We start from the raw sequence: 12188 nt of genomic DNA, 5'->3' as shown, positions 1-12188 counted from the left end.
GTGAACTTCAAACTTACAGTGAAAATACACTGTATGCAACAGGATTACCGCAACAGGTAGAGTTCAACAACCTAATGACCTCCATAGTGGATGAGTCATTTCCAGCTATGTTTTCTCTTTCTCTTCTATCTGGCACACCCCACCCTTCCTGCTGGAAAGAAAGCCATAATCATCAGCTGTGAGAATGTAACATCATACCACATAAATATCCTGGTGTTGGAAAGGTTGAATGATAATGGCAAATACCCTCAGGTTGAAAGAAAAGGAGGTAGGTATGAGTTCTGGCATACTTGAAGAGGATACAGCAGGGGATTTAACCTGAGCCATCAAAAACTATATGACAGACCCATAGAGTAAAGTAATGTCTTTTCTCTTGTGTAAACCTGATAGAGGAGTCCTGTGTTTGGGTGTAAGACATGTTGAGTGCCTGTAGCTTTGTCAGTACTTTTTTCATAAACAGTCCCAAGCCCTCACTTCTCTGTGAATGTGTTGCCTGCCTGCCTTCCTGTCCGCCTGACTGACTTTATAAGGAACATCCTGTGTGGTGACATCAGGCACGCACCAGAGTGAAGAGGACGGCTCTGTTAGGGGAGGAAGCAGTGGTGGGAGAGGAGAGGGGCGGGGCATGTGGTCATAATACTCAGCACACAGAGTTCTCAAGTCAATCCTATCCATTCACATCATCTTTCCAATCATAGTATTTTCCCATTTCATTCTCTTACACAGTAACATGCTTCTTCTCTAATGTGAATATGAAATCACTGTAAATAGGTAATGGCAACAAAAGCTGGCAAAATAAAGAAAGCAATACGTATTGATTTATGCAGTTGCACAGACATCACAAGCAACACACAGCTACCAAGCTCACCTTCCGATCCACAAACACCCATGAGGTGATCTGTTCTCACAAAACCACTATTCTTCCCCTTGAACAAGGCACTTAACCCTCATTTGCTCCTGGGATGCTGTACTTCTATGGCTGACCCTGTAAAACAACACATTTCAGTTCACCTATCTGGTTTAGGTGACAATTCAACTTTTTTTGAAATGATTATTAAAGGGGATTAGAGCGAGCCTGGTCCATCCAGGGTAACATATCTAACGATAAGCCTGTTAGGTCCGGGGCCAAAGCTTTGGGGATTTACCAAGTCAAGCAACAAGCACACTCTGTTCCCACCAACCACCTCCAGTTTCTGCCTCTATTTATTTAGCACTTCACTTGTTTCTAGTCATTGTATGGCTATGTTTGGTTAGCATGCATGGCTGTAGCTAGTTAGTTTAACCTAGTTAGGTTGAAGGGACACAATAATGATGATAATCATTTGGTGGGTGCTTATATTTGTCATATTTCACACATGTAAACGTGTATATTAGTATGCATGTGTTAATAAAAAGTGTGTTTTTTTTCTTTCCCAACCCATAAGACACCCTCGGAGAGCAGGGTCACGGCCAGGGTCTGTTATTAGCAGTGTTGGGGAGTAGTGAACTACATGGAGTTCAACTATTCATTCAAAAACATTTTGAAGTAGCTTGGTGGTAGTTTAACTGCATTCAGATCTAGGTAGTGTTTTCAGTAGTTGATTACTTTTTTTGCCATGTAGCAGTGTAGCTAAATACTGGTTACAATGTGTGTTCCAGCACACATTGTAACAGACATAGTGTGAATCATTTTGTAAAATAAATAAGTAATACCAAATACACAGCTGTTGAAGGGTTTTGATACAGTGTCATAATTGTGTAAAACATAAACAGTGTCATGAAGTCATAGCTTTTTCCAACAAGTCCATTATAATTCATTCACATCTAATTTGACTCTATAGTATCAGACTTGAGTGACTGGCATGGGACTTTATGACCAGAGTAAAGTCTATAAAGACTGTTGTTCCATCATCTGAGCTGCCCAGCCACTTCTGACAAACACAGAGCAGGTCCCGGGTAAATAAAAATGTCCCACTGAGATCAGATAAGGAGCAGTAGCCAGACAATGTGGGCACCATTCAGTTACCATGCAGGAGAAAATACTGCAGAGATTCGAGTGTTTCTGTGGTGTGTTTGCTGTGCCTGCCTTGTTATCTCCCCTGGAGCCATCCCCATTACCCACTCCTTTTCACTCCTTCTCTCTGTCTCCCTTCAGCCTTGTGTGTGAGTGTTTTACATGAACTGTGTCTGTTCTACTGAGTCAATGTGGAAACAATAAAGCGCAGCTACAACCGTGTTGATGGAGGTAATGGTACCTACACAGTGTAACTAACAGAGGTATCCCTTACGCCAAAAACGCATGTTTTTATGTGATCATGTGACCGTATGGGAAGTTAATGTGATAACATGTGACAACATGTAAAGCAACATGTAATAACATGAAACTACACATCCGAAAACATGTGATCACATGTGAAGTGTTCCAAAAACATGTTTTCACCTGATGATTCGTGTGATTTTCCATATGTGAAATCATGTGGTTTTTCTGTAATGGATATATGTATGTGTGTGTGGTATTCTCTGAATGCAGTTGTGTTCAGTCTAGGGTCCTCAAACAACCTCTCTCTGCCCAGCCAGTGTGGCGCCTCAAGAGGCTGTGAGTCCAGAACAGCTTGTTAAATCCATACCTGAGATTCTAACAGGAATGACCTCATCTTTATTCTGTCATACAACATGCAGTTTAGTGAACTCACTGTACAAAATATATATTCCCCTCTCTCCAGTCCAACTAATACAAGAGTGTAGGACTATGGGCTCCAAATGCAACAATGTGTGCTGTGTTTATTTGTTATTGATAAGCACTATGAACACGTACTCCCTGCATAATCTGTAACAATTAAAACACTGCAACACCCAATATGCAATGTGCAACACTCAAGTACTGTAGATAAAACTGACTTGTGTTATATCAGATGATAATGTATCATAGCCTATTGTACAAAAAAGCAATGGCACAATGTTTCCCCATGTTTACCAACTGTTTACCAACTGTTTACCAATGTTTACTAATGGCACAATGTTTACCAATGTTTACCGATGTTTACCAATGTTTACCAATGACACAATGTTTACCAATGTTTACCAACTGTTTACCAATGTTTACCAACTGTTTACAAATGTTTACCAACTGTTTACCAATGTTTACTACATCTTCATAACATATCTGTAAATCTATTACTCCTAGTGTAGCCTGTAAAACACATATAACCCCCTATAAATCCTTTTAAGTATACATTATTAATGTAAAGTGAAACCATAAAATATTAATGAATGTAGTCTACTGTGCTGGTGCTGTGTGTACAAGCCTTTAAATTGAAAGCTATGTCTTTAAGAGCTGAGTGAAAGGCGGAGCCAGAGTGTCTTGTGTTGTGTGGTGGAGCTTAAAAGAACATCGCTCACAACAATAGTATTGAGAACCCTCCCAGAACACAGTAGTTATAGTGGAAAATGTGCTGTCCTTTATTTCGGCTCAGTGTCATAGAAGACTGAAGCTTCTAGATTGGCCCAACTAATGTCTACAGCAAAACAGGGGAGCTAGAACTGTCGACAATAGAGGATTCTCAACGGTTGGAGAAGTGACAGCGGATGTGAAAACTGCGAGGTTGTAAGGTGAGCTCTAAAAACTTGGTTTGACGTGACATGTAGCTACTATAATTTTTTGGTGTGTTGATGACGACAGCAGTGATTGATTCATTCCCTCTTTTATTCCAGCCGATACATCGTGTCATACATTGTATCCCCCTGGTATAATATCTTTATATTATCTTTAATATCGCTATCATTATGCCTCATACTTAAGTCAATATGTTAAACCGTAAGCAATTTGAAGTTGGACCAAGTTCTTGTATGGTTAACATTTTAATGGCATAAGAATGAAGATAAGATGGATCCTTATTTGAGATCGGGAAACGTATATTATGGAGTGAGTCACCTTGGAAAGCTCTTACAATCGATTCTGTATAGCGATGGGGTGTGCGCGCTGTTTGCTTGTAGCACAGGTAGAGCGAGTATGGTTGCTCGGAAACCGCTGCAGGGGTGTTATAGGTGGGGTGTGAACTTAAACGTGTTGCTGTGCCCAATGTGTCACGAGCTATAGTAAGGTATGTTCGAAATGGCACCCAATTACATAGAGCAAAAGTAGTACACTGCGAGGAAAAATGTGATGTCGGACTTGCACAAAGGGGTTAATATTGTTGGTGTGTAGCTGGTAGGCTATGCATGTCAAATAGAGATGGTCAGATTGTCATCACAAATGTGATTACCACACGTCTTCCCACACAACAAAAAACTATGTTCTCTGAATAAAATTGCCTGCAACGTTCCCATTCATTATTTTCTCTAGCTACCCATTTGTTTAATCGTGTTGCCTCTAAATACACTCCATGTAGACTATGGTTAGCTGCTGCCTAACTATTTGTGCACCTCTTACCAGAGGAAGCACAAGCCCCTAGGTGTTCATTATTGAGGATCAAGTTGCTTCCTATCACCTCCGAATCAAATCCAGGGCCCTAGGCAAGGGGTGGAGAGATGCCATGGTGGACAATTTTGCCCGAGCTGACATCCTGGGCATTCTGTGGTTCCAGAACTTTGTTTCTGAATGACCAGCAGTCTGGGCAACATGTCAATCTATCCATTCTCTAGACCTGCCATGATGTGTTCTCACATCCTGATGATTAGTGGTTGAAGATAGATATAGAGTATATTGTTCTGGCCATGCATTTGTTGTTCATACAATTCAGAACACAGTGGATGAACTGCTTTACATGGTATAGACTTCTGTGAAGTGGTCTCCAACATTTGGGCAGAGATGACCCACCCCCCCACCCCCCAGGTCAGGTCTAGCCCACATGTTACAACTCTACTCAAAGGACGTCTGGGACTATGGTGGGATGCACTCACTCCCCTCTTCTTCTGGCCACAGGCTCCTAATTAAAATGAATGTCACATGTCTATGGTCCATACAAAAAATGTCAGGGTGTCATGTAGGTATGACTATTACTGGTCTGGCCTGGGATGAATGTTGTCCTGAAGACGGACTACATTGGAACATTACTTAATGTGCTGCTGTACCAAACAGTGCCATTTAAATGAGCACATCAAGAAAGTAAAAGCCTACTTTGCAGGGTATGTGAAATCAGATACCTTGGTTTACAGATGTGCCAAAATCCAGGCGTATCACAATTATTTGTTCCACAGATGTGACTTGATTTCCTCCTCCTGATCCATGCTTGCATTGTTAACTCAGCCCTGACATGACAGGAACATCCAGGCCATCTGACATATCTCTGGTTACAGGAACAGTCCTGTCTAACAGAGATCTGCAGTCAACTATACCTGCCTATTGCGGTGCTATCAACACTGCTGTTGTATAAAGACTGTCAGTGTTTTGGGTTTAGTTTAAAACTCAGGCATTTTTTTTCTAACTGACATAAGATCCAGTATGAAGGACTTGACACTTTACTTAAAGCCAATAGGTATACTGCATGTAGTAATGATCTATTATTAAAAGGCTTATCATATCGTATTTCGATGCTGCAGTTTTTGAACCAACTGTAAATTGCTGTTTAGGCTAGACATCATTATTACATGATGCTAAGACATTTTATGTGAGTATACATGCTTCTAAAAGTCTTGCAAGGCATTATAGCCACATCATCAAAACACCTTATACCTGTGGTATGTTTATTAACAAGAACATTCATGTCACTAGAAGTGTTCCTCTTTTGTGTTCTGTTTCCTCAGTGTGCGAAAATGAGTATTGTTTTTGTAGTTTGTCTGTACTGTGTATAGCATGTACATGTTGTCTGTAGCAACTAAAGAGAGCATTGTGTGACATGGCGCTCTCTGTCCTGAGGGTGTGTAAGGGGCACAAGTGTCTTAAAGTCCCATCAACCTGAACATTTGTCATTCCACAGCCAGAGGAGCCAAGGATAATGTTTCTCCGTGTTCTTTTTAAAAACCACTACCGGAGTGTGAGGCACAAGGCCACAGCTCTTTAATTAGTGAGAGAGGGAAGGCTAGCAGCTCTGGGAAAAAAGGAGGGCCATCTTTTGGGGCTCCCGTCAGGATTTCTTTCTACTACATGGAGAAAGCTTTTAGGTTCCGATATTCAATGCAAAATACAACACCAGAGGACACTCGTCATCTGAGGATTGTGTCTCATGTTGGTGGAAATTTGTCAATGAGCAAAATGGATCATATCTAACCGTACTTTTATAACTGTCTCCTGCCTCGAACCCTGTTCACTTTCACTCATGTTCCTGTCTCTTGGCTGTGTTACAGGTCCAGCAGTAGCAGCCAGCCGGGGCTAGCCAAGCGTTTCCTGGCTTTGATGCGACTCGATTGTGCCTGGAGTATGTCCACAGCGGGCCTGACTGCCCAGGAGATCTGTTTACCCACAGACAGCCCCTTCCTGCGGGCTAGTCACTGTCTCAGCATGGCTGGAGCCAAGCCCTCATGGAGCCACCACCATGAGCTGGACAAGTAAGTCTTCTGCATGCAGGGTTGGAGTAACTGACGACATGTATTCAGTTACATGTAATCTCATTACAAAAAAAATCTATCTTATCAGTTACGTTACCAGCAAAAAATATTATAATCGGATTACAGATACTTTTGAAACTAGATTACCTCTTGGATTACTTTTCAATTAAAAAAGGATGGTTGCAAAAAAATACCATGACACCTTTCTGTTTTCTCAATGACATTCAATTCTGCATTGAAAAGAATCTTAAGTTTGTTAAACCTGAGCAAGTCTGACTACAAGTCAGTGACCACTATGATGACACACCAAAGTGTTTGATGGATCCTTTGTCTTCTAATGCCTCTAAAGGGAAAGTAATCCAAAAGTAACTGAAAGTAATCTGATTGTTACTGAGTTTGGGTAATCCAAAAGATATGTTACTGATTGCAATTCTGGACAGGTAACTAGTAAATGTAACGATAACGTTTAGAAAGTAGCCTACCCAACCCTGCTCACGTCTGTTCCCCTGTTACTAGAATATGATTTTTATTACAGTTAATATTTTACCAAGGGTATTCCTGCAGGGATGGTTGGAATTATTTTAACTACATGCAGATTGGACAATTACTCAACAATGTGCGTCATGTCATTTTACAGTTTGTACTTCAGTATGGATGCAGCACCCACGGAATACAACTTTCAATTTCAGCAGCAGGTGCCACCATCGCTGAATTCTGAGAGTGAGTACTGGACCCAGCCACTGTAGATTCTATTTCTATGTTACCAACCACCACTTACACCCACAAGCCTTCCTTTTGCCCTCTGCCTTCTACACAGCCTTACAAGGAGGGATTTAATACTATGCCTCTGAGCCAACTGGTCAATGTTTACTGGGAGGTTTTCCTGTTTCTATAAGATTAGAAAGCCAGAATGGCTGCCAAGGGCCTGGCCTGCTCTAAATATATCCTGGGGAATGTTTAACAAAACCCTGAGAGGAGAACTGCTTTCAAGTAATTGCAGTGTGCCTCTGACCTCCACTCTTTCGGGGAAACTTCTAACCTAGGGAGCCTGGCGAAAGTTAATTAGTGATGTACCAAGGTTGTAATTGTTCTCTGGTCATTACCAAATGTCAAAATTGATATCTAATTGGTTTTCTAACCACCTTCTCTCCTCTCTACCTCTATAGGACAGAAACATAGCCCTGGTGCACAGCGGTTACCCTCAAAGAAGTCCCGTCCCACTCATCTGTCCCTGTCATCCAGCGCTGAGCCCTCCACCCCGAGCCCTGTTGAGGATGACCAGGTGGTCCCGTCCTTCCAGAGGTTGTCTGTGTACGAACGCTGCAGTCCCCCACACACACCTAGCCGGGGGGCCAAGCCCCTGCCCCCTCTCCCTGGGCGGGGAGACCTTTCCCCTGACCAGGCCATGGACAATGAGGTGGAGTTCTTCACCAGTTCAGATGACAGCCGTTGCTTGGTTCCTGAGCAGTGTCCCCCTAAACCCTCTGCCTCCCGCTACGGAGCCCCCAGCCGCAGGAGCTTCAGGCACTGTGGACAGATTAACTATGCCTACTTTGAGGGGCCAGTGGGGCAACAGAGAACACAGGAACGGCAGGAGCAGCAGCGGATACAGGAGCAGCAGCGGATACAGGAGCAGCAGCGGATACAGGAGCAGCAGCGACAGGAGCAGCAGCGGATACAGGCGCAGCAGCGACAACAGGAGCAACAACAAAGATTGGAGCAGGTAGAGCAACAGCCATTGGAGCAACCACTGTATCCCAGACAGCAGGATCGAGCCCAGAGGAAGCTGCGGCGCTCTCATTCCGGCCCTGCTGGCTCCTTCAACAAGCCCACGTCGCTGCGCATGCCCTGTCACCACCGCCACACTCAGGGCATGGACAAACCAGAGGTGCCCCCCCGCGTGCCCATCCCCCCACGGCCCATCAAGACTGCAGACTACCGCCGCTGGTCAGCCGAGGTGTCCTCTGGGGCCTACAGTGATGAGGACAAGCCCCCGAAGGTTCCCCCAAGGGACCCTTTGTTGTCTCAAGGCAGCTCCCGTACCCCAAGCCCCAAGAGCCTCCCCTCATACCTCAATGGTGTTATGCCTCCCACGCAGAGCTTTGCCCCAGACCCTAAGTACGTGAGGCGAGGTTTACAGAGGCAGAACAGCGAGGGGTCTCCCTGCATCCTGCCGGTCATGGAGAACGGCATGAAGGCCAGCACCACACACTACTTCCTGCTTCCACAGAGGCCTGCCTACCTAGACAAACCTTACTTGGAGAAGTTCATCCGGGATATGGACTGCCCGGCAGGTCGCAGTAGAGGGGCTTCAGACCCAGAGTGGGATTGTCAGACCAGGAGGAAAGCACAGGTGGATTTAGTTTGAGCTGGAGGAGACATGTTAGGGAAGGCCTTCACTGGACACGAGCAAACCTCTGGGCACAAAGTGCCTCAGGACACTGAAGCCTTCAAACGTTTACTGCTGCTTTGACACTGACGACGTTGGTAGTTTTACCTCAGTATTCTAAAAACATAGGGGTTTTGATATACCATTTAGAGTTACTGGGACATTTGGAATTGCAATCAAAACACATGAGCTAAATGTTGTCTAACTATTGTGTGTGTGTTTTGGGGGTGATATTTAACCATTTTAGAGTGATTATTTTTTTATATGATTTGTCAGTACATTATGTAAATGTTTTGCTGATAGTGGTTCAGCTTTAGGGTATAAGCAGGACTTGTGCCTCCATGTTCTCAGTGTTGTGTGTCTCACAGGTAGAGGACATTTTTGTGAGTTGTATATTGTGTTTTGATATTGCTTATGTGTCTCAACTTAGGGACAAAGGGTCAGTAAAGCAATTATTATCTTGTGTTGCATCTATGAAGTCTAAAGATCCCAATGTATTTAAACACTTTTAAATGAAGGATTCCCCACCCTAACTCCTATTTTGTATAAGCATGAAAATAGGAATGCACATGTCCTGCCTTGTTGATATTTCAGTCTTACTCAGACCACTATGTTTATGGATGACTGTGTTTCCCTCACTGGATGTACAACTCTGTACCAGTGGGTGCTGTGGAATATTGGTATGCATGTATCCAGTGGGATGTCTAGGGCAGCTTATACTTTGTTACGTGTGTGTACGTGGTGCAAGTGTGTTTGTTTTCTCTGCTGTTTTTGTGTGACTTTTCTACCATATTGTAGAAAATTAGGTTAACAATATTTGTTACTGTTCTCTGCCTGTTTTTCATCACTGCAACCATGTATTTTGAAGCAAAGTGTATCCTCCCTAACCCCTATATTACTTTCATTCTCTGGAATTTTTTGTTGAAGCATTGAATGTATGCTTCTCTCAACTGAATTGTATCAAACTGTGTGGGGAGCTCAGTAGTTGGTCAAGCTGTGAGTCAATGTGTGGAACTAACTGCCTTCAATACAACCCCTCAGAATACAGGGTAGCCTAGTGGTTAGAGCGTTGGACTAGTAAGCGGAAGGTTGCAAGATCAAACCCCCGAGCTGACAAGGTACAAATCTGTCGTTCTGCCCCTGAACAGGCAGTTAACTCACTGTTCCTAGGCCGTCATTGAAAATAAGAATTTGTTCTTAACTGACTTGCCTGGTAAAATAAAGGTTACAAAAACAAATTAATATATTACCCAACATTTTGTGGACTGTAATCCTAAAAGAATAAATTATTAGAATAAATTATAACTGAAACATTGCCAAATATTTCTCAATCCCTTATGACAATCAAACTACTACTTTACTCAGTCAATATACCACGTTTTAGAATTTTAAAACACAATCAGACCTTTCATTATTTATATATATATATATACACAAGTGATCATGGATCACAGAGATGTTGGGCACACGTGATAACATAGACCTATATTATGCAGACTGTGTGGGGCTTACCTACCTGACACAGACTTTCCTGTTCTGCTTGTGCATTCCTGCCTGACGTGACTGCAGTGGGTGTAGTCCAGAGACTTTGGCTGCTGGCGGCCAGGAAACAATATAGATTTTATTGTTATAGATTATTCAAGCTCCATCGTGATGACATAGTAAATGTAGCAAGTGTGTGGAAGTAATCCTGGATATAAAACACCGTGTTCCAATCCATATCAGATTAGCTCTAAAGTCAAATGGTCACTTCAGTACATTTTCCCTCCAGGGCAAAGTGAAAAAACCTAGAAGAGGCCATGTTTTTTAATATTTAATGTATAAGAAATTGTTTACATTGTTATTTAACCTTAACCTATTCCCATGTCTTATTGGAAACAATGAAATCAAATGAAGACTTTAGTACATTGAGAATGTACATTATCTGCTGTGGTGAAACAAATGCACTGGGAGTAAAGAACTGTATGCTGTGTCACAGTATTTAACATAATTCCAGTTGTCATTGTGAATAGTTGATCAATGTATCAGTCTTTAAAGGAGAAAATAAAATGTCTTATTTATGAATCGGTCTTCTGTATTCTGTTAGTTGCATGCGTTGAATGGTGTGAGATGAACTCTGATTCAGCTGTTGTTGGGCCTGTTATATCACCCACACCCTCATGCAGCGCCTCATTACAGCTGGCTGCAGTCCAAACACAAAGCAGAGTTACTTAGACAGACAGGTATACATTACCTTCCCCTTCCTGGTTGAAAGAATGACTATTTTTTTCCCCCCTGGCTACCTGTTGAGCAACTCCGAGGCTAGGTGTCCTGGTGGCTCAGGTCTTCGGTGCTTCATGTTTCACTGTGGGAGTCCATAGCTTGAACGATGACTGGAAGAGTTATTTTATTTGAAAATATTTGTCTGTGAAGTCAATAATTTATAAGACCGCTAAACACAGAGCAGAAGGACTGAAATGATTAGTTAGTGAGTCCAGACTTGACCCAAGTTGTCAAGAATCCACACTAGAGGAAGGTTTTTGTTTATCATTCTACAGTACACATGTCAATCAACTGATCAATGCATCCCACTTCATGCTTTAGGCCTATTAATAAGGTGGTAATACAAGACCATTCCGGATGTTCATTGTCATAGTGACAACTGCAAATAATACTTAACTGTACAGTACCAGTCAAAAGTTTGGACACACCTACTCATTCAAGGGTTTTTCTTTTTTACTATTTTCTACATTTTAGAATAATAGTGAAGACATCAAAACTATGAAATAACACATATGGAATCATGTAGTAACCCAAAACATATTTTATATTTCAGATTCTTCAAAGTAGCCTTCCTTTGCCTTGATGACAGCTTTGCACACTTGGCATTCTCTCAACAACCTTCATGAGGTAGTCACCTGGAATCTAAAATATATTTTGATTTGTTTAACACTTGTTTGGATACTACATGATTCCATACATGTTATTTCCTAGTTTTGTGGCGCAGCGGTTTATTAAGGCACTGCATCTCAGTGCTAGAGGCATCACTACAGACCCTGGTTCAATTCCAGGCTGTATCACAACCGGACATCATTGGGATTCCCATAGGGCGTCGCACATTTGGCCCAGCGTCGTCCGTGTTAGGGTTTGTCCGGGGTAGGCCGACATTGTAAATAAGAATTTGTTCTTGATTAAGGATCGGCGTTCTGTCAACGGGACAGTTGTAAGTCATGCAGTGCGTTATGTCAAGATCCCAGATTTTAGAGAAACAACAAATGTTGGTATATATAACTGTCTTATATCGGCTGAAGGATTAAATTCTTGTTAATTTAACTGCACTGTCTAATTTACAATATCT

The 12188-nt window shown here is 42.4% G+C and overlaps 1 protein-coding gene across 1 annotated transcript; it reads left to right on the top strand.

Moving 5' to 3' along the window:
- The first annotated feature begins 3379 nt into the window (after positions 1 to 3379).
- LOC115116917 (ERBB receptor feedback inhibitor 1-like) lies at positions 3380 to 10915 on the top strand. Its single transcript, XM_029645384.2, has 4 exons — positions 3380 to 3588; positions 6262 to 6462; positions 7100 to 7182; positions 7629 to 10915. Exons 2-4 carry the CDS (start codon positions 6311 to 6313, stop codon positions 8828 to 8830), a joined length of 1437 nt encoding a protein of 478 aa, XP_029501244.2. The 5' UTR covers positions 3380 to 3588; positions 6262 to 6310; the 3' UTR covers positions 8831 to 10915.
- The last annotated feature ends 1273 nt before the right edge of the window (positions 10916 to 12188 follow it).

The sequence above is a fragment of the Oncorhynchus nerka genome, linkage group LG2 (assembly GCF_034236695.1).
Source record: "Oncorhynchus nerka isolate Pitt River linkage group LG2, Oner_Uvic_2.0, whole genome shotgun sequence".
Classification (NCBI taxonomy): Eukaryota; Metazoa; Chordata; class Actinopteri; order Salmoniformes; family Salmonidae; genus Oncorhynchus; species Oncorhynchus nerka.
Note: the sequence above shows the minus strand (reverse complement) of the source record. Positions and strands in the feature narration are given on the sequence as shown.